This window comes from Lutjanus erythropterus, chromosome 6 (assembly GCF_056507025.1).
Source record: "Lutjanus erythropterus isolate fLutEry1 chromosome 6, fLutEry1.hap2, whole genome shotgun sequence".
Classification (NCBI taxonomy): domain Eukaryota; kingdom Metazoa; phylum Chordata; class Actinopteri; order Lutjaniformes; family Lutjanidae; genus Lutjanus; species Lutjanus erythropterus.
The window spans coordinates 2649209-2677148 of NC_139322.1; the positions used below are offsets into that span (position 1 = coordinate 2649209).

At 39.3% G+C, this 27940-nt stretch overlaps 1 protein-coding gene across 1 annotated transcript; it reads left to right on the top strand.

The window, feature by feature from the left end:
* The first annotated feature begins 9211 nt into the window (after nucleotides 1-9211).
* LOC146324626 (protein NDRG3-like) lies at nucleotides 9212-27498 on the top strand. The gene is made up of 15 exons (XM_084720221.1): nucleotides 9212-9335; nucleotides 9646-9678; nucleotides 15749-15854; nucleotides 16925-17045; nucleotides 18338-18400; nucleotides 18500-18560; nucleotides 19266-19352; nucleotides 20201-20257; nucleotides 20357-20460; nucleotides 20844-20909; nucleotides 21008-21059; nucleotides 21152-21199; nucleotides 22990-23025; nucleotides 24088-24139; nucleotides 27192-27498. Exons 1-15 carry the CDS (start codon nucleotides 9276-9278, stop codon nucleotides 27359-27361), a joined length of 1116 nt encoding a protein of 371 aa, XP_084576347.1. The 5' UTR covers nucleotides 9212-9275; the 3' UTR covers nucleotides 27362-27498.
* The last annotated feature ends 442 nt before the right edge of the window (nucleotides 27499-27940 follow it).

The window sequence follows — 27940 nt, forward strand, 5'->3', positions numbered from 1 at the left end:
AAGTATTTTCTTTTTTTTTACTTTCGTACTTCGTTTAAAGCATGAAAAAAGTTTCCTGACTTTGATTAAAATGGTAAAATTGCAGTCGGTGTGGATGTGTTTCATTCAGCACATTTTGTCTTAAACCCAGAAACACAAACATCCAGCAGGTCTCCACCCACCTCTGTACAGTTTGATGAGCTACAAACCACTGACGTGAACAACAGACACACACACACACACACACACGCACACACACACACACACACACACACACACACACACACACACACACACCCAACTGACTCAGTCACAAGCAGCTGATTTTTAATTTTTAATTAATAGCCAGAGTACATTTACAAAAATAATTATATAATTTCTGATTTTCTATCCTGTTTCAGGCGTCAGCCACATGTGCCTCTCTTGCCCGTCTCCAGTGGCTTCCTGTGGCTTTGACAAAAAATTCTATGGCAATAAATAAGGGTTATTTTTTAACATTTAAATGGTCATTCAGCATTGCTGTAGGTTTAAAGTGATTCTTGCATTCCCCAATTGTAAAAAAAATGTGTAATCAAAAACTGTTTGTGCAGGAGTGCTTCCTGGACTCGCGGTTCGTTTGTTTGACGTGCTCTTTGGGACACGTGTGCTCAGAAATCACAAAAAACTCAAAGGCACTCTCTTTTAAAACAATTAAAATGCCTTTATTATCTCTTTTTGAGTAAAGGTTGCAGACCCCTGGCTTATCATTTGATTTAACAAAGCCTTCTTTTGTCACTTAAAGTATCCAATGACTTCTAGACTAACTTATAGTTACATTACACTACATTATAACAGTGACTATGATGCATCATAAAATGATTATAATGTATTACAACTGTGAGAATTATAATACACTGTGATTCTTGTAAAAGACTGGCAGTTAGTGGACAGAAATTATGAAATATTATGACACTGCCTTATGTGTTATGATTGAATATTTAGTAGTGCTTATAACTGTGTACAATGCTATAGCCAGATAATAATGCATTATAGATATAGGCATCTTAGAAAAAAACATTTTCTCTCCCTACATTATGTCTTGGAGTCAGGTATGTAATTCTTCATTTATTTAGAAAAAGTTTCTAAATACAATAAAATACATTCTAGTCTACAAAATATCAGAAATAGTCCTAAAATCCCTTGTTTTCATCTGGTAGTTTTAATAAATAAAGACTTCACTTGTATGTTACAGATGAGCTTCATGTTTCTGTTTCATGACACATTTAGAATATTAATTACAGAAACCAGATTGGTGCTGATACGACAGCAGGCAGCGCAGCCCTGCACATGTTCACAGATGATCATGAATATACAAAACCTGATCTGAACTGAAGTGGTTCTGTTAACTTTACTCTCATTTGCAACCTGACTTACTTAAAGTCAAATATACTTAAAAGTCTTGATTAAGTTTTCACTGAAAATAGTTCCAATCAAATGCACCATAACATCCAGTTTGTTTATTTGATAAAAAAAAAAAAAACTACGGTGAGCAGAATGAAACTATAGTTTTGTGAGGTGTTTCTAAAGACTCATGTCTTCAATTGGAGCCAAAGGGCTGAGAGCTGAGAGCCACAGACAGAAAGTACAGAGAGACAGACTAACCAGTGTTCATGCAGGTGCAGGAAGTCCTTGAAAACGCTTGAATTTCAATGTTGTGTTTACAAGGTTTGAAAAGTGTTTAAAGTGCTTGAAATTGTAATTGCACTACTTTCGTAATAACTTGCTACCTGACTGAATAGTTCACTTTATAGAGAAAGAAGTAATAATATTTGGATATTTGCTCAGCCAGGTTGTAAAGGATGTAAAGTCTGCTTATAGACAGGTGACACATTTTGAAGTATGAAACTGTTATGTCATACTTCTGTAAAATGCATCACGAAACATAATTTCAGGTGTTTTTTGCAAAATAATGTCTTATTTAATGTGATGAAGAAGTGAAAGAATCCTTTGCCACTTCGCAAAATAGGCACTTAGTGGGTGCACTTTGACAGTGAACAGTTACCCATCAGGATTACACGCTCTCACTCAATACTTGTCCACATTAGTCACAAAGTCAGTGTTTTAAAGGTATAAGCCTGTTCATGTTTAGTTGTGTGTTTCTATACTGTACACAGTATTTGTGTTGTGTTATATGCAGGTCCAGTCAGCCAGATGGTCTCACTGTTTGCACACAGACCACCAGGACACTCCCTTATGCTGCTGCGTGTGCATGTTTGTGTGTTACAGTAACCCTCCTCCTGCAGTACAGTAGCCCATTGAACAATATGGATTTTCCAGTTCTTTTAGCCATGGAAGCACGATGCCTGTAGGGATGGAAGCGTTGGTCTGACGTCAGTCAACAAATATCAGATCCATTAACCTGAACTTTAATTATGATACAGACGCTCTTAATCCCCTCGGGGCGAATTCTAATATCTAGTGACCCCCTTTACTTTTCATCCAGTGCCACAAACAGATCAAAATATTTACTGGTTGAGCACTTTGCTTCATGACAGGATATTTAACCAGGCTACAGGCGCGCTGGCAGCCCAGTGAGGCTGCACAGAAATGCTTTGAGATAAACTCATGCTCAAAACAACACTGTTAACAAGCTAACGTGAATGTCATCAGTGTGCAAGTCACTGCAGACTCACTCAACCTTAAACTTTATTGGAAACAGCTTGCACAGAAAACCTTTAGCGTGTGTACAGTGCTTTAATATTAAAGGGATAGTTCACCCAAAAATGAAAATTCAGTCATTATCTACTCACCTTCATGCCGATTAAGGGTCAGGTTTAGTTTTCTAGTCCACAAAACACTGCTGGAGTTTCACAGGAAAGAGAATCTCCCAAACAATGGAAACAGTTTTTAAATATATATATAAAAAAAACAGAATAAAAACATAAAATGCCTCCATACTGCTCATCTGGTGTAATCCAAGTCTCCTAAAGCCCCGACATGCCGATTTGACTAAAAGGTGTTATTTTTTCACCATGTTTTTAGCCTGAATCCTCACTGTAGAGCCTTAAGCTTGGAGACACGTTCACTTGCACACGTATACACACTGTCTGAACTGTGTGTGTGTGGTGTAACGGTGTGCAAACACCATGTTGGAGCTTTAGGAGACTTGGATTTCACCAGAAGAGCAGTATGGAGGCATTTTATTATATTTTTACAGAATATATGCTCAGTGCAATGTGGGGTTATTGTTGTTGCTGTTAACTGGTCTCAAACTTAAAGGGTTTTATTGACTTTATTAATTTTAATAAAATTAATTAAAAAAATCAAAACTTGTTGACATAATTTTTTTAAAAAAGTCAGTTTCACAAGGGATGAATGATTTTCAAATGAACACCAAGTTGTTGTCATTTTGACAGTCTTGAACATTTGTGTGGCTGATTATTATTTTGGGGACTTTGGCCACATATTGCATATTCTCTGACAGCATTATGAAACATACAAAGACTTAAAGGCCAAAATACTAAACACATGTGCTCATAGAAATAATAAAAAGATTGAATTTTACTTGATCAATTCTTTTCCATCAATTAATCATTATCATCCCTATGTGTGACCAAATTAATGGTATGGTCATAAACAAAAATGCTGCACACAGAGGATCACCAGAGTAGTAGCTGCTTGTCCAGCCGTTTTGTGATCATTCTGCCTCTGACTTCCTGTATTCACACTCAAACTGGAAGATATTCAGCTGCTGTTAAAATAAGAGAAATAGGTGAGTATTTAACTTACTTAGAAATCACAGTTGGTATACACTTCTGGATCTGTCATTTAATCCAAGTTCACACGGCCACAAGACGCCTCTGATTTGTTTTTAAACTGAACTTTCAGGATTGTTGATTCTAACTTTTTCTCTTCCTGCCAGAAATCCAAAATTCCTAAGGTCCCATCTGGCTTCTTCACAAGTTAACTTTCCATCACTCCTACATTGAACTACAAACCCAAACTGGACTACACAGTTTAACAGAGGAGGCAGAGGGAGACAATTAAACGAAGAAGGACAGAAAATTGGATTTACTCCTGGTGCATGTGAGTGTTATGACGTTAAGACATATATTGTGCGAGACGACATATGTAACTCACAGAGCAGTCTCACACAAAACTAAACTACAACAAACCCACCACAATAGACAATTCAACCACGTCACAAACTACAGTTATCTTGTAGGAGTTATAGGAGTTTGTCTTTGTGTTTTTCACTTAGTTTGTGTTAATGTGTGACTTTGGGGTTTTAACATGTTTGGAGTTTTTAAATTTCCTCAGGCCAAAAAGAGGAATTTTAAAAATCTGTGCCATCTCCTCAATGTAAATTCTGTGGGCTGAGTGGGAACTCATGGGCGGTCAGTTGGCCATATAACCAGGATGTAAACCTGGAGGCTAGAAAACTTTTTCAGCTCGTGTGCCAGGTGAGCAACTGTTTGCATGCAGTCAAATTGCTTGCCATCTTTGCATACACTATGTAGTTAATTATATTACATCTATGGCTCAGACCCAGACGGCAGCTGCAGCAGCTGGAGAAGAGAGGTTTATTGCACCCGCATAGCAACTGACATGGATTTTTATGATTGGTTTGGAAAGTGTGCAAAAACTTAAATGACAAATTTCAAATTTGCATTTAATCTGATTTCTAATATTTTTTATATGCTTACTTTTATGTGCATAAGACCTTCAATTACATGGTTAAAAGACTTTAGTGGATTTGGGTTTTACAGAGGCTTTAATAAAGTGAAAAAGACAGATTAACAAATTAAAAGACAGAGGAGAGATGAGCTAAATTCAGACAATAATCCCCCTTTTACACATTTATAAACTGCTTTTCCATCACAGTCACACAAACTGAAACATGAAGTCATTGTGTGTGTGTGCGTTGTTTCTCTGGGGGGGGGGGGGGGGCGACCTCGTGACCGGCCGTTGAATGAACGACCTGTTGTTTACGTGACGTAGCTCCGCCCCTCTCTGTCCGCGTGCCACTGACTGTGAGTTCAGTCTGAGAGGAGCCTCGCGACCAGCTCCACTCCGCTCTAACGGTCGAATAACGGTTAACGTGAACGACTAACCAGCTAACTAGTTGGATTAAACCGGTAACTTGAAGAGATCTTCTGGAGCTAACGGCTGTTGGTGAGTAGCGTCAGTGTCTGTTGCAACGACTGCTAGTTAAGATAGTAACGGCTAGTTAGCAAATTAGCCAGCTAACGACCAAGTGTGGCTCACTGTTGTGTTTGTTAGCGGTTAGCTCTAACCAGTGAGAGAACCGGGTTGGTTAGCTCTGAAAACCAGTTCATGTCGTTCATGTGTTGTGAGACTGTCTTCTATGGCGATGGTGTATTTGGTTACAGGTGTGTGAGCGCGTGCGCGTGATGAAACGTCTCCCATAGTAACGGTTGCTAAGAACAAGCTGTCTGTCTGTCTGGAGCATTAACATTAACACCCAGGCTCATTAATTAGGCAGTGTTTAACGTTAACCGTCAGCTCATCTGCACAGAACTCTGCGCGTGCGTGCGTGTGTGTGTGTGTGTGTGTGGGGGCGGACAGCAGAGCATCGGTACACTCAGTTCAAAATGGAAACACAACCTCAGATCTGAGCACGGCTTCAACTATCGATCACTATAACCATCGATATTTTTGTTAGCTGTTAATTGATCCTTTTCAATTTAAATGACCTGAATCTGAAAAACGTCTTAATTCATTATTAGGTCACCAGAGATCTGTCAGAAGTGACGTCCTCAGGCGGTCTGTTTCATCATTTATCATCTCCATTTAAATGTTAGTATTCACTTCACACCGAGTGTGTTTACATGCACGTTGGAAGACAGTGATCGGCCTTTTTCACGATTTTGTGACACTTTTGTGACATTGTGTGGACCAAACAACTAATCTTTTAATTGAGAAAATAATCAACAGATGAAGGGACAATGAAAACCATCATTAGGTGCAGACTTAATATATATAGAGAGAGCGAAAATCAATATTAAGAAATATGTGCAATTATGTATATTGCAGTATAAACATTGTACCTTAACAGTTCAGCTGATAAAGGGTCTATGAATAAATTTAAAAATGCAAGAATGTTATAAATAAGAATATTAATTGAAGTATACTGTATAAATGCAGTATTGATACCAATTAATTGCCATGTTTAATCCAGGGCTGCAACGTTTACAAAATGTCAGAAAATAGTGACATTTATCAAAGTCCAAGGTGATGTCTCTGAATGTCTTGTTTTGTCAGTCAGCTATTCCACCCAAATTTTGTTTAATTATTTAATTCTTTTTTATACCACGTTTGATGGGGAAAGTAAGTTGCCAGATTTACTTGCCTGACATGGCATTTTACTTGCCCCAGCAAGCAGGCAATCCTTGCCCATCTACTTCCCTGTAGTAGTGAAGTAAATAGCTCACCTTGGTCAGAAATACTGGCTGGAGAATTGACGTAGCATACATGTTTTTGATGGTGGGGAAACTGGAACATGTTTATTTTGGAGACTTGGATAAGCCCTTATTCTGGTTTAGATAAACCTCAAAATGCCAACTAGGGTATTTAGAAACCTGGAGGCTGTCACGTGTAAACACCTGATCCAGATCACTCCAGATCATTCTGTGCCATGCCAGCAGGTGCATTAACTCGCGTCTGGTCATATAGTTGCTTGTCAGTAAAACAAAAAATAGAATTAACTAGAAGGCCACTCAGAGATTGCAGACGTACGTCAAAGCCAATAGTTTAGTCTTCTGTGATATGCAAATCTGCAAGCACGGCAAAATGCTGGCTGAAATAAAGACAATTTGCATGGACATTTAACCAACAACACACAAAGTCAGAATGTGCACTATGATTGTAATGTACTGCAAGAAACAATGAGTGAGTCAGTGTACCTTAACCATTAATAGATTGTCAACATAATGTAATGGTTTAATTCTTTTTTTTTTTTTTTTTTTATACCATTTGCCCAGTTGGTCAAGTGAGTTGCTAGATTTACTTGCCCGACATTGCATTTTACTTCGCCCGAAGCCTTATTGTCGAGCCCTGTGTTGTTGTGTGTTCGGTTACAGAAGACCATTCATTTGAATGAGCAGTGGTCTACATGGTGAAATAAAAGCCTGACATTGGTAATGCAGAGCTGTTTAATTGTTAGTTTATCCTCAACTGTTGAGTCAGTTTATTTGGTTTAAAATGTCAGAATTTCTGGATGTGGAGGAGTCAAAGATACATTTGCACCAATGCAGACAATTAGAACCTTGCATAATACTAGGAGAATGAATAACCAGGTTTTTCTGTGTTGCATGTTGGTCACAGACACACAAGTATCCTAGTTTTAAGCAAGGGGGAAAAAAAAAAAAAAAAAAATATATATATATATATATATATATATATATATATATATACATATATATATATATATATATATATATATATACATATATATATATATACACGTAACATTTGATGTTTTGATGAAACATGGTGAAACCTGGTTATTCAGCTCACTGTATTCATGATCCTAACAATATCCATGTTTCTAATTATGATTATCTCTGTGCAGGGCATGCTGTGCCTTTCACTCCTTGACATCTCACGCACTCATTTCTGAGTTACGTCAATAGTTTAAGGATAAACTAGTTTAGTTTCTGCTCTCGCTGCATTTTACATGCTGCTGGATTTAGCTTCCTCAGAAATCTCTAGTAAAAGATTGCAACAGCAAAAATACAATTTCTGAATGATGAAATACAATTTTGTGCAATTGATGTTGGCTTTTAAGTGTTCCAGCAGCACATCTCATGATTTGTGTGTGCAGTGTGTGCTCCTGATCTGATTGGTTGCTGTAGCTTCACAGTCGGTCAGTCAGTGAGTTAGTTATCAGTTTGGGCCGGAGCCAGATAGCCCACAGGAAGCTCAGCATCCATCCAAACCACTCTGCTGAAACACTGTTACCCAACCTGTCTGCCCACACACACATGCACACACACACACACACACACACACACACACACACACACACACACACACACACACACACAAAAGACCCAAAGAGAAATCACTGGCTGTTTCCATTAGATTCACACAGTTGGATAACACAGTGTGACAGGCCACACAGGTAGACACCCAGAGAGATAGACAGATAGATAGACAGACAGACAGACAGACAGACAGACAGCAGATCTGGGTGATAAAAGCATTTTATCTTGATGTCTAAAATTTGAAAAAATAAAACAAAAGACCTTTGAACGTATCAGTGCAGTTGAATTCACGAGGTTCTAATTTATACAAGTAGTTATTTTTTAATCAAATTGTCAGAATAGCTGGATTTCCTAAGCAGCGGAATAAAATTTTTTATCATTTTGACTTGAAACCATTCGATATGTTTTAGCTGAATCTGTCTCTCTTGTGTCTGGTGGAACAGAATTAACACAGCTGTCTTACAGGCTGCATTATGGTTTGAGTAGTTTTATGTCAAATCACAAAAAGCAGTATTCCAGACATTTGTGACAGACATGCCATGGGAATTCCACTTTTTAAATACTCATTCACACATAAGCACAACACCCCCCTTATCCTGCAAAGTGGTATGAACAGCGTACATCACTGTCCTGTCATCGGGCGCATACATGTAAATTTGACTAGAACAGAATCAGTTGATCAAACTGACTGATTATGGTCACTGGCCAGGCGATTAGTGCATCTTTACTTGTCTGTGTCTTATCTATGTGCAAAAAATTGGCCTTCAGATTTTCTATGAGGGTCCATGGCCACATGTGCATCATGATGTGCTGCTGCCCTGTTCTCTCAGCACTGTTAACTCTCAGTAAGCAGCTTTTTTCTTTCCCTTTTTTTTGTTATCACATGCGCCTCCCAGATCAGCACCCCCTGACTTCTTCTGTGACTTTGCCTTCTTCTGTAGTCTGTGTGATCACTGTTTCAGTTTACAATGCTATAATTACTTACCTTGGCATTTGTCATAAAGGCAGTTGCTTCCAGTAATGACAACAATATTAAATTGATTTCTGATCTGCGTCTTCAACAGTCTCATTAATTCTCATATTTGTATCATTAACTGTAATAAAGCCTGTAAGACCAAGAACAGAAAACATGTGAACTGTATCTTCACATCGGCAGAACCAAAATCCCAGACAGGAAGAAAGATACTCACCTGTGATATTTTCAGAGCTGTTACCTAACTGACTCTGTCTGTCTCTGTGTATTTTTTTAATCTGTCTGCCTGTCTGGAAGGTGTGTCCTATCAGGTTGATTGCCAGTAAAGCGGCCCTATGATGGAGGAGCTTCATGACGTCCAGCTGACGGAGATCAAACCTCTCCTGACAGGACAGGTGAGGGGGTTTGCGGGGGTCATGACCTGCACTCACATGCTGCTGTGATGTCCAGGATTTAGAATAAACTGCTGTTCAGTCAGAAGATCTTAACAGGAGACACAGTCTTAATAAACTTTATTCAACAGATTTGGTCAAATTTTCACATATATCTGTTTTATATATATCTGATAACACTGAGTAGAGGAATATTCAATACAAATGTCTTCTGATAAAATGACTTAGAATCAGATGCCTTACCTGGATGTTTTTATTTCTGTATCAACTTATTTAATAGTAATGATTAAAGCATTTCTCTGTGTCTCTTCAGAATGGGAGAAATCTACAGGACTTTGACTGTCAGGTGAGTTCAGCATCAACATATCAGACCTTCATACTTCACACTCATCAGAATTGTCAACTGTATTTTTGATAAGATAGTTTCATATTTCAAATGTCATGTTTTTCAAAATTGAAATATTGAAACATATATTAGAAATAATTAAACGAGTCATTGTTTCAGAGAGGCTGAGAATCAATAAGCTCCAGCAACGAGCAACACAGCAACAAAAAATTGCAGTAGTGTATTGATAACAAATACTCATTCTTCTGCCAAATGATGTAGTTCTTCAGCAACATTTGTCAGACTGGTTGCTAAGCAACACAGAGACATTGTGGATAGCATGTAGGTCTGAGCCGAACTCCGTCCACTGGATAATTTTCAAAAATGCTAAAAAATTGGAAAGGGACTGAGGAAGGGGCCGGATGGGGGTGTCCATGACAACCTCTGTAGGGGGCGTGGTCTCATGGCTGCATAGCATGGCGAGATAGCTGGTAGTTGGAGCTAAGTTAGCCATGAGCGGCTATCAGAGTCTCTGTGTCTGTGCTGGAAACAGAGAGTCTGCTGGAGCTCTATCAAGTCACTACACGTGCAACTTTCATGGTCCTTTGTTAAAGTTTCTGTGTGGTTGGTTGCCTGTTTTGTAGCTGAGTTAACTGTTAGCAGCTCAGAGAGGCTGAGAGCAAGGCTGTCTGCTGTCTGTGTGTCTGTGGGGCGGTGTCAGTATGTAGCCATAGCCAAAGTGGTGAAGCTAGTTTTAAGTCTGATATTCAAAAGATGCCACTGGATCCATCTGTCAGGCATCAAACCTGCTTCTAAAATCATCTCCACTGCGGTGGTATAGTCCTGTTTAGCATGGGGATCATCAATTGAGAGAAAGAATGCAGTTTAGTACAGGGTGAGAGGGTCAGCAACAAAATGTGTCAACTGTGAATGATTCGTCTGGATCAACATATATTTGAAAATGAGTGCAGTTCCACAGACTCCCACTCAGCAGCGGTGGCTGGAGGAGGGGGGCAGAGTGGGAGATGTTGGGATTTTTTTCAGTTATTTTTATTTTACAACCGTTGGGCAGGAAAGAAGGCAGCGTTTGTTGGGGAAGAAAGCTGCCACCACCTTTTGCAATAACTGGTTTTCAACCATTAGAGGGGCCGTCTCTATGCATATTTATAACACAATATGTAGATTTAAAATGTAGAATTCAAATTGCGCTTAAGTGTCAGTCAACAAAACTGCCAAGTGCCCATATACATTGTTTTTCAACTGAAAAAGTGGGGTTTTGGAGGTTTATTTATTCTTTAAAGAGTGGTGTGATTATTAACATTTATCAAGTTATTGTCATTAATTGTGCAGTTGTGTCACAGTGTAGAGTAACCAAGCTACATTGTAACAATAATTATATCTCTGGCAATTGACAACATAACCATAGAAAGGTGGATGCAAAACACTACAAATAAAAATGTGCTTGTGAAAGTGACACAATTAACTTAATATAGATCTTGGTAGTAATTTGTCTGCTTTGGATGGAGATAAAATACCTTTTCAGTTGCCTTCAACAGACACCAGGATCAGCAGATCAGTGTATCATTAATGCACCAGTTAATTCCTTTGTTGCAAAGGTTGGAAAATGACTAATTTTAGTGAGGAAACATACAGATAAATGACTCAAACAATCATATTTAGGAGGAGATATGTGAGTGAAAACTGATGGATACCATCAGCTCCACACAGATATCGATCAGCAGGACTTGTCAGATTGACGTCAGTACAGTAGGTCAGTTTGCATCAATGCCTCTGATCAGACAATTATTTTAAATGAGATCACAGAGTAACAGCTACGCCTCTCTGTCTGCCCCTCTAAAGCATTTTCTGATAGGGCGTGGTGATTAATCAAATTTTATTTAATTCATTTGATTATGATAGTTTTCTCTAGTCTGGGGAAGAGAATAGCAGAGACAACTCGTTTCAATCATGGTTTGTATATTAAATTTCAACCTAATTATTATGCAGTCAGTGGCTCCAACTTGCTGTTTGGACCACAGCACTCATTGTTGCATGCACAGTTGGTACATATTGCTCCTCCTCATGTGATCATGATTTTTTGCCATAATCAAGCAGCGCTATCTTGTGAATTCTTTTAAATCACCCACCCCTATTTGATTTGAGTTAACTGAAAAACAGGAGCGTAAGAGTATAGGGAAGTCTGGAGTTTAAATTACATTTCCACACAGTTTTGAAAAGAAAGACATAGACACAAAAAAGTATACGGTTACGAGAGTTAAATCTACTAAAAGAACTGTAACACTTTGTTGATTTGGGAAGTCCCTGTAGACAAAAGTAGAAGTGTTTCCATTTTATAATACCAAAAATAAAATTATAGAATTAAAAATCATCTGGCTTCTAACATGCTAATGCACCTTAACTCTGCCTGAGAAAATGTAAACACATGCTTATTTCATCAGACTTCAGGGAGAATCTGTGCCGGTGGCAGACATTAAGAATAACTATATAGAAAAAGAGGATCCTCTTGCTGATGGTCTGGTTTGCTTATGCAGGTCATTTAGAGGCATCAGTAATAACTGAGACAGTTTCATAACCAGTTTATAACTCTTTGTTGTAGCTTTAAGTAAGTTTTTGGTGGTCACGTGTTGTGTGCGTCACTATAAGAGTTTTGGATTGTAATTCCAAACATTTTGACGTAACACTTGTAAATGTTCAAAAAAATCTACTTTGCGACATTACCATATAAGAAGAGAAGTAGCAAATGAGGGTTTCAGCTCTTTCTGAGTTATTCATGTCTGTCTGATGGCCATTTGTCTTCGTCTCTGTGCATCTACTTGACACATGAAGACTAGTTTCAGTCGTGTACATTATCACCACACTGTTGTGGTAACATTTCCATAGAAAGCAATCAAGCAGTCTGAACAGTAAGGTAGAAAAATGTTTAATTAAAAAGCAGCAGGCGGATCTCAAGTGACTCAGCTGTAATTTGCTATTCATGTTTTAGAGTTTGTTTGTAATTGCTTGTGAAATTTGATTTCCCTGTGGGATGGAACAAGCAGAGGAGAGGAAGAGGAACAGGAGAATAAGAGCAGAGAAGAAGAGTGGAAGGAAGGCATGATAAAGCCAGTGAAGGGCAACAAGTGGTTGGCTGTTTAGACCTTAAGACCTCACTGCTTTCAGCCAATGACGACAGAGATTATTGTCCTTGATCTAATCACACCGCCCCCACTAACAGCACTACTGTCCTCCGTCTCTTTCTTCTGTCTCCAATGACCTCTATCTGTCCCCTCTTTGATATTATCTCTTTCCCACTCTCTGTGTATGAATCTTTTCTCTTCCTCTCTAAAACTCTCCCTCGTCCTCCCCCTCTGTCAGCATGTCTGACTCTGTGGATTTGCACCAGATCTCCTGTTCTTTAGGAGTTGGGGTGGTGAGTTAGCCAGTTAGCCATTCATTAGCCTGCTCTCCTGAGTCATGCTTTTGCCAGCTACTAGCTTACAGGAGCCAGCCTTTTAGCCAATTATAACTAGTTAGCATGCTCATCTTGCTGTTTTACTTGCTTTTGGGGCTTATTTGCTTCCATTAAGTGGATATATTTTGTTTTCCAGAGAAAGACATAAAGGGCAAGACAAGAAAGTCAGCATCACCACTTAAAAACAGGAAAAACTAAAGTATATACATTTTGTTAAAAATCAGATTAAAATGACAGTGTACATGAAGAAAGGGTACATGAAGAAAGTAAAGTATACACTTCTTACTCTACTGTCTTAACAGGAAAATTCACCACTTTTTATGTGGATTTTCAATCAGCATTGATTGTAAATGTGGTAAACTGAAACAATACATTTGTGCAAAATCTGTTGTTCTTCCTGCATCCAGTGATGTCACAGTGATGTCGCTGTTGTTAAGGAAGAACTAGTGACTGCTTCAGCTTGGATTTCTAGTCTCCTCCTCTGGGTAGCCAGGGGGGCGTGCTAGATGAATATTTTTGTCACCAAACACAATGTTCTGGCCAACAAAGGAATAGCTATAGGCTGGGTGATATATGGGAACATGTGCATGGGCGTCAGAAGGATGTGCGCAATGCATCCTGGTACATGTAGGCACTGAGGGCAGGAGAACTCTGCTGTGTTGTTCAGTATAGCAGCACTGAGGAATTTATTGCTTCAGTTGACTGAAGTTCTTGGGGAGTTCTTGGCAAAATGTGGCAGAAATTGAATAAAATATTCATAAATATGTTTTCATTAGTGTATTATCACCTGAAAATAAGAATTGTTGTGTTTTCATTACCTTAGAATGAGCAGTTTAAGTCTACCCAGGGTGTTGGTCCATGGCATAGACATATATATGCAGACACCACAGTGGCCTTTGGATTGTACATAGATGTTGCCGCCATTTTCGTTAGATGACCTGTGAACAAATCTGTGTAAATGAAGGAACAGCAGATTTTCATTTGTGTAGGGAGGAAAAAAAAACTTCTATCTTACTCCATGTAGATCATAGACCCTTGAATATGAAGCCACTCATTGAGATCAGTTGAGAAATCAACATTATTGTGCTTTTTCGCTTAGAAAAACGGCACCTCTTTCATTTTCATGGATTTGTGCACATCTTAGTCTTGCCCTAATGCAAATGGTATTGACATCGACGTAATGAACAACAAGCTGAAGTGGTCACTGTGGAAATTCTGTTCCACAGAGACTGCCATGTTTCTGCAGGAGCCCAGACAAGACAAATCAAAAACTGGTTCTAGGCCTTTTGTGTTTTGTGCAAATTTTGTGGCCACCTTAGCTTCTCCTACACACCTGGAAGTGGGGAGAGAGACGAAGTGTTTAATCAGTAATGTCTCTCTGTTTTTGAATTTTTTGCAGACCACCACTAACATTTTACAGAGATACAGGGATTAACATGTGTCATGTGTTTCAGCTCTCTGTAGCTCATCTGCAAGTTTCCTCCAGTGAGCAACTTCAACAAAAATGAAGTCCTAGTTTGGGAATAGTTAGTGCATCAGCTTCCATTCTGCAATTTCAAACCCAATCAGTTAATTAAAAACCAATATGAACATTCACAGGTAGGGAGTGAAGTGACAAACTGTGTGTGCACGTGCATGTGAGGAAGCTTAAGATCCACTAATAGAATCTGTCAGGTCTTTCCACGGTCAGTTCATTAATGAGATTACTAGACAACACCTCCCCCATTTGAAGGCATTCATCTGCCTGTCCACAGGGTTGCTCTATGAGGTGAGATTAATTGCTATGTCGAGTCTAAAGTCTGAGTTTTCGGTGTCACGGAGGTGGCTCTCATTTAACCCGGCTGGATCACCATGGTAACTCAGGATGAACTCATAGCCTATCCTGGAGCAGGTTATGTTCAGAGTTTCAGATTAAATCATTTGTAAAAACTGCAGCTCTTAGACCATTTTTTCCCCTGATTGTGCCCTTTATGCGAGTCTCAGCTGAGGGAAGACCCCTTTTTATGTGAAGAGTTAGGTTTCAGGTTTTGTTGAGCCAACTCACACAGAGAAAGCCTGCATATGTTGAGCTTCCTTTGTAATACAATCCTCATGTTTGTACCTGTAACAAAGTAAATATGGATGGTTTACTTCACATACTCTGATCGGTGACCATGTTGCTGCTTTACATCAAATCTTATCATTCCACATTCTGATTTCTGAAAATTAGAGCCATCTGAACCATATCCCAGAATTATCAACTGGTGCATTCATGTGCACAGTAGAGGTGCTCGTCTTCCTGTGCACATTCATCTGCTTGTTGTTTGAAAATACAAACAAGCATGAAGGTGATAAAGCATCTGTTTTCCACTTGGCTGAATGTGTCTCTCCAAATAAATGTGATTCATCAGTTTGTCAGTGAGCAGCTTCAAACTGGGCAGGTATTCCAGTTTTGTGCTCAGGTGTTTAAAATACTCTCTTTGTTATATCAGGATTATGTTTCACTGTTGTCTTTCTCATGTTAAAATGGAAGTTAGGATTGGAGAAACCCCGCTGCTAGATTCCACTCAAGCTCACCTGCAAGGCTCCTGTTTAAGTGTTTGTTGTTGGTGTTTATTTGTTGTTTGTTATGTTGTTCAGGAACACGATGTGGAGACGGCCCATGGTGTGCTGCATGTTACCATGAGGGGAGTAGCTAAGGGCAACCGACCCACAATCCTCACCTATCATGACATCGGACTCAACCGTGAGTAACATGATTTTCAGAAATATCTGATTGTGATTATTTTGACTGATATTGCGATTGTGATATGTTTTGCAGTAGTAGATGGAATGATAACTTTTACATCATAATTCTCATTTTTATTGAAAAGCATAAGAATCATTATAGTGTGATTTTTGCAGGAATCTGTACCAAACAAAGATACATTGTTAAAGGGATAGTTTGGATTATTTATGGGGTTGTAAGAGATCAATAGTCAACGTATACATTAGGTGCCAGTCGGTCCATAGGTGAAATCAGTAGTTTTATCTCACAGAGTACAGTAGTTGCTGGTCTACCACTGCCTCAGTTAGTTTAGTTTGTGCTGTTGTGCAATTTGAGTGAATCTGAACTATCCTTTCAAAACACAGAAGTCACATGATAACACAAACTAACAGTTCAGGGTAGTGGTAGACCAGCAACTCCTGCAAAGTAAAATGGCTGATTTTGCCTGTGGAGTTTGGCTGGTTTGTAGAGAGTGCTGTTCGGCTAATATCACAGTGGTTTGTAGTCAGATACTGCTGTCTGACAGAAGGTAAAGCGGTGAAAATATTCTGAATAAAGCTTACACTTAAAATGATAACAAGTTTTTTAGGTTGACCTTTTTTGTTAATCGGCAAAATTACCTTTTTCTGCTGACCCTGTCCACAGCAGTACATTGCTTAGCTTCTCCAAACTGGGGGCATGTTGACAGGCATTTACTGTAAGTAATACACTGACTGTCGATAAGTACATCATACAACCCCTCATAAAATAAATCAAACTATCACTAAGTCTGTAGAATATAATGTGTAGGCCAGGATGTCTCTGCAACACGACAGTATTTCATTTTTGGCACATATTTTGCCTTTAATGAATATTGCACCTCCTGCGATTTGAAAATTGCAGTAGGCCATGTTGTGATTTTGATTATTTGTTCAGCCCTAGTGAGTAAACATGCACACTTAACAGTTTCTTTACAGACAGAAAAACATAAAGAGAACTTATTGCATCAAGTGTGTGTGTGTGTGTGTGTGTGTTTGTGTGTGTGTGTGTGTGTGTGTGTGTGTGTGTAGATAAGTCCTGTTTCAACAGCCTGTTTAACTACGAGGACATGCAGGAAGTGACACAGCATTTCTCAGTTCTCCATGTTGATGCTCCAGGACAGCAAGAAAACGCTCCTGTATTTCCCACCGGGTAACAAACACACACACATACTGAATAAAGCAACACCACACCCTCACCGTCCTCTGGTGGGTGTAAACACACTTGCACAGGAGTCCTCTACCATTTTCCACTGGGTAACACACTCACGCCAATGTTCCCCCCGGGTTATGAAGTAATTAGTTGTTGTTATTCAAAACAGATCATATTAACAGATTAAATTCTTTTTGTGTATCTGCAACAAAACAAGTTGTATTTAAGACAGAAAGTAGACTTGAAAATAAATTTTTTTGATCAAGTCCCATTTGACCCAACAAGACAACTGCTGCCACAGTGATCTGATCAGTGGAAGGAAAATATAAACCTCAGGGAGTGGCGAGGATTCTCCTGTGACTCTCCTGTTTAAGTGAAACAAACAAATTTATTTTAAGTTCTGTAGGTCAATAAGCAGGACAAAGAACTTGTTTCTGGTGTCATTTTACCTAAATCTTGACTTTGATATTGAGGCTAAGCTGAAACCTCCTGAAGGAGCTGATTTTCTAAAGGCTGTTTAAATGTTGGTTTGGGTTTTTATTTGTCAGCTGTGGTCACAAAATATTTACATAATTGGATATTAAGTTTAGACGTAATAAGGGCCGTCAACACAAAGAATGATAACCATAACAACAACTATAGATATATCTTTAAAAAAAACAATAAAAATAAAAGGAGTCTACATCACAGCTACAGTATAACAATGATGACAGTGACAAACGATCGCTGGGATCATTTTCAGAGCAATTTGATGAACAATAGAAACACTGACAGTCAAGCAAAATCCACCCAAATATATGGGGTACAGCTACAACTTATTAAATGCTTTTATAATGGAATATTAGGCTGCAAATTACACACAAAAAAGTTAATTTAACCTGAGACATACTTCCAAATGTTTTTTGGGGCTAATGCTAATTGGTCCTCTGATGTCCTCTTTGATAATTGTCAGGATATTAATAAACTGATGACTCATTTGAAAGTCTGAATAAAGTCATCACTGAAGTCATCATTTCTTGTAACAGTTTGCTGGATTCCTTACTCCTCCCAATAACAGCTCATCAGTATACATTTTCATAAGCTGTTGACACAGCTGGAGTGAGCAGTGCTGCCATTTACAGGATATTATTGTTCAACATCATCATTACATCATTATTGTTAAAGTTCTTGGTGTGGATGGCCCACTGGAAACCAGCTCAAGACATGAAGCTCCTCTTTATCATCCTCCTGAAACTTCTCAGTGCATTCTACCATGTGTCTTGAGACAATAATAATAGTGAAATAATGTGCAGGTACCAGTACCCCACCATGGATGAGCTGGCTGAGATGCTGCCGTCTGTCTTGACACAGCTTCAGTAAGTCTGCAGTCTTCTTTGCAGTGCATGACAGCTGTTTTAGTAGGACAGCAGCTCGGTAAGTTCACCCTTTTGTGTGTGTGTGTGTGTTGTTATCAGGGTGAAGAGTGTGATTGGTATCGGCGTTGGAGCTGGAGCCTACATCCTCACCAAACTGGCTGTGAGTACATCCACTATATAACAGACTAATAAGTAAAAGTGAGCTCAGTCCAAGGTCATGACAGGGCCGACTGTGTCTGTCTGCTTGTTTGAATTGTGGAGTAGCTGGGAAACACTTCCCCCTTCATTGAACAGCTCATGTGATGTCACTTCAGAAACCGGGCTAGTACAATACTATGAAAGTTTGGAAAATGTTTTATTTTAACCATTACATTTTCGAGGTTGGGAATATACTTGAGTTTGAATATTCTCCTTGAAGAAATGCACAAATTTCAACATAATTTGGTGTTTCATCGACGCACTCACTTATCTAAACAATAAAATAAGTCTTCTGTTGATCTCTGACTCTTGAAATTAGTAAGCAGTAAAAAATTATGATCAAACATACAGTCAAAGTTCATATCAACAGCTGGTAAAATAAACAAAATGACAATATACATTAATTGCTGTGAATATATTTATAGTAACAATTTAGATTTGAGATAAAAGTTGCGAGAATCGGGAAATGTTGGTTTGAAAACTGCTTGGATTTTACAAAGCCTGAAGAACAAGAACATTGCTTCAACATCTCCTGTCTGTCTCACCACTTCCCGAATCAATGATGATGATGATGTTGACGATGACGACAATGACGACGATGATGATGATGATGATGGTGATGATGATGATGATGATGATGATGATGATGCTTGCTGTTGTGTTCCAGCTGAATGAGCCCAGTCTTGTGGAGGGTTTAGTTCTGATCAATGTTGACCCCTGTGCCAAAGGCTGGGTGGACTGGGCTGCATCTAAGGTGACGCTCTCCCTCTCTCTGTCGCACACACACACACACACACACACACACACACATTCAAATATATCAAAAGGATTTTCACAATGTTAATATACCCATGATAGAGCAGGGTAATATATTATTTTAATATTGATGTTGTGATATAAGACTAGATATCTTTATGTTATCTTATCTCGTCTTACCTTTTGGATATCGTAGTACTGTGTTTCATTATAACACTGGTAGCACATCCACATTAGTGATGATTATTTATCAGAAATGTCAATATTTTGTGAAAGAACCAATAATTATGTCTATGATATTGTCGCAATATTGATACTGTTAATAATATTTGATTTTGTCCATATCACCCAGCCCTGCTGTTGGGTAGTTTAATCTACAACAGTGCATCATATTCTATTATATGTTTGCACTATTTGAGCATTTACAGTTATTTTAGAAAAAATGTGTATGTCGAGATAGATATGGTTTATTGCGGTATAGCCTAAAAATATTGAGATATTAGTTCTAATTCGTATTGCCCAGCCTTAACTCAGGGTCCACTTACTACGTTTTTCCAGGGCTTTTAGTAATTGGTGCAAACTGGCAGATTTTAAAATGTCCCAGACCACATTAGATTGCAAGTAGTTTAAAGTTTCAACTTGTCTTGTCCTGAATCTTTGTTGTAAACCTGCCACAAACACCCCCCCATGAACACCTCAGGGCTTTCAAAGCTATCGCCTCTAGCGCCCCCAACAATCTTTAAACGCTCCCTTGGGCATGATGTCACCTCTGTTGAGAAATGTTGCTGTGCATGTGGTTAAAATTGTCTGAAATATTATATTAAAATATGTTTTTGTTTCCTGCAGCTGAGCGGCTGGACGAGCAACCTGGTTGACATGATCATGGGACACCACTTCAGCACTGTGAGGACGAACAGACAAACAAAAATAGTCTCTTTTACAGGAACCAAACCTCTATAAGAATTATCAAGTATCCCTGTGTGTGTGTGTCTGTGTGTACAGGATGAGTTGACAGATAATAAGGAGATCATCCAGACGTACAGACTCCACATCTCTCAGGATATCCCACAGGATAACTTGGCCATGTTCTACAACAGCTACGACACGTAAGAAACAGCAGACAGTGTAACTGTGTTCAGTTTATTTTTCAAATCTTAACAGATAGAATAATTAAGATTGGTCAAATGCAGAGAAAGGAAACTAAATATTACATCTAAAGGAGAACTTCAGATCGCAATCTAATAGTGTAATGCCAAAATAACTTTAAACTTAATGGACTATTACTGTACTTACTGCTGCTGCTGTTGACATCCAGTAATTCTGCAGCAAAGCTGTTTTGTGACGTCAGTGAAAAGCTAAAAATATTTCTTTTAATTGTCTCCACTCTGCATTCCTAAGTGCGTTGCTCAAGTTCACTTCAGAAGGTGTCCATAGGACCATGTCTGTATATGTATTTATGTGTGAGTGCGCATGTCTTTGTGTGTGTTAGTCGTACTGAGTTGCAGATGGAGCGGCCGATTCCTGGTCTGAATGAAAACACAGTCACCACACTCAGGTATTGTTTGTTCTTTCTTTCATAAATTCAACAATTCTGAATTTCCAGTGACACGTCCTTGAATGTCTCCTCTGACTCTGTGTGTCTGCGTGTGTCAGGTGTCCTGCTCTGCTGGTGGTTGGAGACACATCGCCTGCTGTTGATGCTGTGGTGAGTGTCTGCCCTGTTTCCATGACAACAGCCAGTATGTGATGTCACATTGTTGTCGGTACATAATGTGTGTGTGCCGCTGTGCCCTGCAGGTGGAGTGTAACTCCAGACTGAACCCGACCAAGACCACACTGCTCAAGGTACCTGTCTGTCTCTCTGTCTTTCTGTCCGTCTCTCTCCCACCATTTATACCTGTAATAAAATGTGATGGGGGATCTATTCAGGCATGTCACCTCAAAAACACCTTAATTAAGGTGGCTCTGTGTTCAGATCTTAGGTAGGTGTAAACACAATCCATACAACATTCTGCCATCTGCACACAACATAACATTAATAGTGGTATTTGTTTTTATGTTGTAATAAAATGTACAGTATGTGGTTGTTCAAATTAAGAGAGCGAGCATGAGAGAGGGCTGAAATAGACATGCCTTGAATTACTTAATTATACGTCTATTCTGTGCCATCAGCGCCAGAAAATGAGATGCATGAAAAATGAAGGCTGGTGGGAAATTAATGATACTGTAAGAAATAACTTTGTGTATGATGGTGTGCGCTGCATTAATGTGTGCTGTTCAACTGCTGTTAACAAAGCAGAAGGTGTTTAGTCGCAGAGTAACCTACATGGCAGTACGGCAACACTCTGTTTCATAAGTTTCCCTGAACTCAACAACTCACAAAAATATGTGATTTTTTTTTTTTTTAAGGAGTCTGGGGTGGATTTGCTGTTAGGAAAAAAAAAAATAGAGTCTGCACACCAGTTAATGCTCCCATGAGCATTTATTAATATACAGTAGATGCATGTGATGTTTCAGGTGCAACCTCTTATATTAATAAATGTTCATTGATGCATTAATTCTATTTTTTGACCTTTTTGACATGTACGTCTGCACATGTACCTATATCTGTATTGATGTGCATTTGTAAACTTTCTGCCACCTCAGGTTACTCGTGCACAGGAGGACTGAGATCAGATAATGAGAGCACATTAAAAATACCAGGTGTAAATGCAAAAGCAAGACCAGATCGCTTCTCATCCAGATAATCTGTCCAAATACAGATCCCATTTTAATACCAGGTGTAAATGGTGTCTCTGTCCATTTGTCTCCTCCTCACCTGTCTGGCTCTTAACTCCACTCTCAGGTGTCATCAGTTTGTGCCATTAAACAGTTAGAGATGAAATATTGTCATTTACTATTTTGTTGTTTCCGCTGTAGTCGGTGAAGTAGTGGTGATCTGGAGGTTTGGACAAATCTCAGTGGGCCTGTATTTTTCTGGCCAACTACTGTGGGTTGACTTATTTGTGGACTGAGCTGTTAAAGTTGAGAACTCACAGTTTCTGTTTTCTCTTACAAACACACACATGCATGTAGTTAACTGCCAAACTAAGTCCACAGGCGGGGGTGTAACTAAGCAGTGGGCTTTCTGTGGTTGTTGGTGTTATCGTTGTTTGGGCAGACACAATTACATTACTTGCCCACCACCCCCACTGTCTAACTGTCATCAATACTTCAAATGTAACACTGTAGGCTAATCACAGCCTGACATGAGTCTGCGTGACAACTGGATACGGTTCCACAGACTGAAATCTGCTGGAAGGCAATTATACATCCCAGCATCAGTAAAACAGAAATCACAGAGTGCAACAGGCTGACATAGAAGTGTATATTCTGTTGTTCAATACATTGCCATGAAGGGTTTGCTTGTGCTAAGTTAGCTAACATTACAACCAATGTGTACTTAATGTTAATGTTACTGTAGCTGTGTTGTTGGGGTCAGTGTGGGGGATGTTTAATAGACCTGGCAACTCAAAACTTAATAATGAAACATACTTTTAAGCATTTGTTGTGGGTCAACCTTAATCTGAAAATAAGTTTGAGAGAGGGGCGTCTGTTCTCACCAGATGTTCTGTTATTCTTTGTCTCTCCACTAGATGGCAGACTGTGGAGGACTTCCTCAGGTGGTGCAGGTGAGTCTGAGCCACTTACTGTTTCATACTGTTTACTGCTAAAAGGAAAAGTTTCAAATTATTCAAGTCTTAAAACAATCTTACCATGCCCAGACTTTGCTTTTCATCTATTTAAATAACAGTCACACTTGTTAATCTTGTTCCTATTATTTTACATAATTGTCTTTTCATGTGTTTATTGATTATTCTCTATTTATCTGTTTATGTTTATGTTTCAACCAACAGTACTTGTCTTAATCTTTTAGTACTACTACAAAATCTACTTGCCAATAAAAACATTAAAGAGTTACTGGTGACTGTAATTATTTCCTCTGTTCTGTTGCAACACAGTTTCTCTTTAAATCATGGCAGACAAAATCCACAGTCCTTGTTTTGAGTAAAATGTTTCCCAAAGTTCAGCTGAAGTTAATAGTGGAATGGATATTTTCCAAAGTTAGTCTTTTTACTACAAAATACTCTTTGTATTCCTACACCGCCACCAAAGCTCATCGAGGAAACACTTCACTAAACAGACTAATAGAAGATGCCTGCTTGATTTATCACAAACTTCTGAAGCCTGATATTAGCTTCATCTGAACTTGACAAAGTATTTTTACACTAAATGAAAACGGTGGATTTTCTCCCCCATCACTGACACTGCAGTCACTGTAGAAAGGAATATTGTCACAGCCTTTGAGGGCAGGATGAACGATTACAGTCACCAGTCACTGTTTTTAATATACACACTGTCATGTGAGTATTGTTTTTAGACAGTGAACCTACCTGTCATTTAAGCCAGTGGTTCTCAAACGGGGGTCCGGGGAGCTATCTCATACATTTCTTTCACATAAGGTTTTTTTATGTTTTCTGGGGTCCTTGGCTAAGAAAAAATGAGAACCTTTGGTTTAAGGTCTCAGTATGCTTCACACAAATTCTTGTTTGTATGACATGTTCTGAATGTCCACTCTGTGATGGTCCGACAAAGAAGCAAAGAAATCTTGATCTGTCACTCAGAGCGTTTCTCACGTTGCTCATTAAAGATAAAGAAAACATTGTCAGTCTAACTGTTTTTTCTTTCCTCAGCCTGGGAAACTAGCAGAGGCTTTCAAGTATTTTGTCCAAGGGATGGGCTACAGTGAGTATCTTCATCTTCCGACCCCCCTCACACACACACATACATACAGAAACTCGGCTTGTACTGTCAAAGGTAATTAATAATTGTCCAGCTGTGCCACCTAGTAATAGCCGATTGACATTGATAGTCTATATGATGAGAGACTTGTTAATTGTTCCAGTTCTAACACAAACATCTATATTTACAATGAGTGTCCTCTGATATTTCTGTAAATGTGATGGGAACTGCTAGATCACACACCACTGTGGCTCCTGGCCTTACAAATCTCTTTTTTCCACATGCAAATCTAGGAACGGAGATACTAAAGTTCTTGAAATCTCTTTTCACAAACAAGAAAAACTTAGTTTAAACTAATACATGGTTCTGACTGAGTTTGATTGAATTCTGTGAGTGTTATCTTGATGCAGCATGTGTTTGCAACTTCCTGTTGGTCTTTGTCTCTCACATGTTTCTGCCCCGATGTTAACAGGATGCAGATATACATCCTAACCACTCTGAATTATGTCTGAATTTGATTTTTTTTGGTGTGTCTGTGTGTGTGAGAAACATGTATTAGTTTTATTTAGTAAGACATTTTAGTCATCTAATTATTGTTATTTTAGTTTAGTCTATGAAAACTACACCAAAAGCTGTTTAGTTTCTTTTTTTTTATTTTCTGGCCTTAAACAACTGTTATTTAAGACTTAGAATATATCAAGCGACAGTGCAAAAACAGCGCTACAACATGAACAGTGTCTCTGGTATTGATAAACCTACAGAGAGATGTATCTGTCCAGCCACAATCCTATAGTTCTGGGTTACTCTCAGCGCTCTCCTAGCATCATTTTCCGCTGCAGCAGGAAGCTGTTTTCAGAGAAGAGGCTGTGATAAGCCCCTGTACACTACTGATTTCACACTGCTCACAAAACTCTGATCAAACTGTCAAACTAGGCAGTGCTAATCAAACGTAGATCAAGATTCTGTCAGTTCATTGCCTGTTTTCACCTAAAATGTTTTCAGAAACATATTTTAGAGACTTTAGTGACTGGGACTCGCTTGTACACTCAGGTGCATGATCATGCACGCATGGCTGGCCCAGATGAATAGAGATGACTGGATGACAAACAGACACACAGAAGGAGTGTGGCGTCACTCTGTTCAGAAAGGCATCTCTCCACTATATCTTTACATCACCAGTAGTTGTTTGCTGACATCTTATGAAGCTGATTGTTGTATTAAGCACCTTTGAAAAGGTGATGATATGTCAGTGCCGTGGTCACAACTTGTTTCTGCTGCCCCCAAGTGGCCAAAAGCTTACATCATGTCGACAGAATCAAGACGGTGAGATTTGCAAAAAAAGAGTGATGCTAAAAAAGCATAAATCACAAATAATCAAATAATAAAAAGCACTTGAATGCCAAGACTGTTTGTGTTTGTGTTCCTCATAAAGTAAACAACCACTCCTAACCTGAACTGAACTGTTCAAACTGTTCAGAGTGAGAAATCCAAATGTTGTAAAGAAAAAAAAACATCTGTAGCTATTACCCCAGCTGTTTGTAATTGTCTTTATAACATGGACATTGACCTTTTTAAACCAGCTGCTCATTCAAAAGGTGTGTGCATGTGTGTCTCTACAGCCTGCCTCACTAACTGTAAGTAGCAGTTTGCAGTGTTGTGCACTTCACAACAGTATATGCAGCAGTTGGATTTTATTAACACACAAATACATTTTCTGTGTGTGTGTGTGTGTGTGTGTGTGTGTGTGTGTGTGTGTGTGTTGCACAGGCTGCCTCTTATTGCAACAATTATTTCTCAACCTGTCTTCCGCCCTCTCTGCTCTTGTTCTTTTCTCTCTCTCTCTCTCTCTCTCTCTCTCTTTGTCTGTGTTTCCTCCAGTCCCTCATGTTGTATTAAACCACCTGAGCAGCCAATCAGGTATCAGGATTTCAACCAGAAACTTAAACCCTCCTCACCTTCTCACCTCCATCTCCATCTTTTGTTACTCCTTCCCCTGGTCTGTCTGTCTGTCTGTCTGTCTGTCTCTGTGTGTGTGTGTGTGTGTGTGTGTGTGTGTGTGTGTGTCTGCATGCTGTTGATCAGCTGATCACCGTTTTTTTTTTTTCCCTCTGCAGTGAAAATGACCAGCAGGCTGTGCTGCATGCCAACACACTCGAGCTCCGTTCACACTGCAAACACACAGGCTGCAGCTCATATTTTAAACTGCTCAATCAAACTCTATAATATGAGCTGAAACCTCTGATAAGAAGATCAATAAGAAGATCAATAATAATATTTTTCCACTATAGGAATGTAGCAACCACTAACCTAGATCCTCCTATAGCATGAAGTTATCCAAATCTGTGAAGTCGAAATTAGACTTTGTCCTGTCGCGACTACGCAATGGTCTGCATGATGTAAATTTTATCATCAGAGGGTGTATGCAAAGGCTCCCTGTGTACTTCCAATTTGTTATCCGTGAGACCATTACACTATGATACAGCTATAGATTACCATCTGTGCATGTGTGAAATGCATCCTGAAGCAGCTAATGTAACTGACTAGTCCAACAGCAAGAAGGCCAGCTTGCCATCTGTCTGTCAGCCTTTTATGTTACTAAGCTCTCGCCAGCCACTAAAATCCATGGACAATTTTATTCTTTCCTGGTGACCTCCTGTCTCTTACCTAAAGGTTCACTTTTGATCATCCTGATCATCTCCGTTTGTTGATTTCTCATCATTCTGCGTTACATTCTTATTCAGGTTTGATGCTTCAGACTCACAGTTTGTAGCACTTTGTTCTGATAAAACTAAAAAATGTGACTCAGTGCAGCTGTTTTGCCGAACATAAACATCTGGAGCTTCAGTGTGAACGGAGCCTCAGACTCACCGTCATCAGATTTGAATCCAGCTGCTCGGTCACAATGCGGATGATTCAAATCGGCACGTGCTGGTTGGACAGTGAGATCTATGAATGACCTGCTGTCCCACACACACACACATCACCCAGATCCACACTGATGTCATCTCTTGCTAACAACACACTTTGTCACTCTCTGTCGCCCCCCCCTCCCTAGTGCCCACAGCTGGTATGACCCGGCTGGTTCGCTCCAGGACTCACTCGGCCTCCAGCGTCGGCTCCACAGACGGCGTCCGGAGCCGCAGTGCCACCAACACACTGCCAGAGGGCGCTAACGCCACCGGTCCCGAACACACAGCAGCACACACCATCGAAATGACTGCGTAGGACTCCTCCTGCTCTCTTCTCTCTTTACTCTTCTTCTTTTCTCCTCCTCCTCAGATGCTGTGTGCATCTGGAACTTTCCTCAGCCAAACAGTTCTACGTTGTAGTTGTAAACGTTCTTCCCAAAGGACTGACAAAGGTCTCAAACTTCACATGACATAGAGTTGACCCGTAAACATCTTTAGGTTTGACCACTGTTTGGTGTCAGCGGCAGCCATGTTGCTTCTACCATCCCATCCTCTTTAGGACACTGATGTCAGTTCATACTTTCACTCCCTCCTTCCTGGAGCCACGCGGTTGCCGTGGTGACTCTGTAGATGTAACTGTACATGGAGTTCAGCTGGTTCATATTTATATACAGTTGTGATGTATTTCTACAGTAGACTGACCGGATCATCACCTCTCCTCCTTCACTTTGGTCCTTCTTTGTATTATTACACTCATATTATAATCATTATTATTGTTTTATTATGACTTGTTGATGGTGGTGATGTTGGTTGCTATGAAGCTCGTTTCTGAAATGATGATTCTTTTCCTACCCATAAAATCTCAGTCAGTTTAAAGGAATATTTCACCAAAAAT

What these genes read in the sequence shown, in the direction of transcription:
- LOC146324626 (XM_084720221.1), top strand. Translation starts at nt 9,276, where the DNA reads ATGATGGAGGAGCTTCATGACGTCCAGCTGACGGAGATCAAACCTCTC. An exon ending in TACAGGACTTTGACTGTCAG is followed by an intron (nt 9,679 to 15,748) that starts GTGAGTTCAGCA and finishes TATGTTGTTCAG; the next exon opens with GAACACGATGTGGAGACGGC. An exon ending in TCATGACATCGGACTCAACC is followed by an intron (nt 15,855 to 16,924) that starts GTGAGTAACATG and finishes GTGTGTGTGTAG; the next exon opens with ATAAGTCCTGTTTCAACAGC.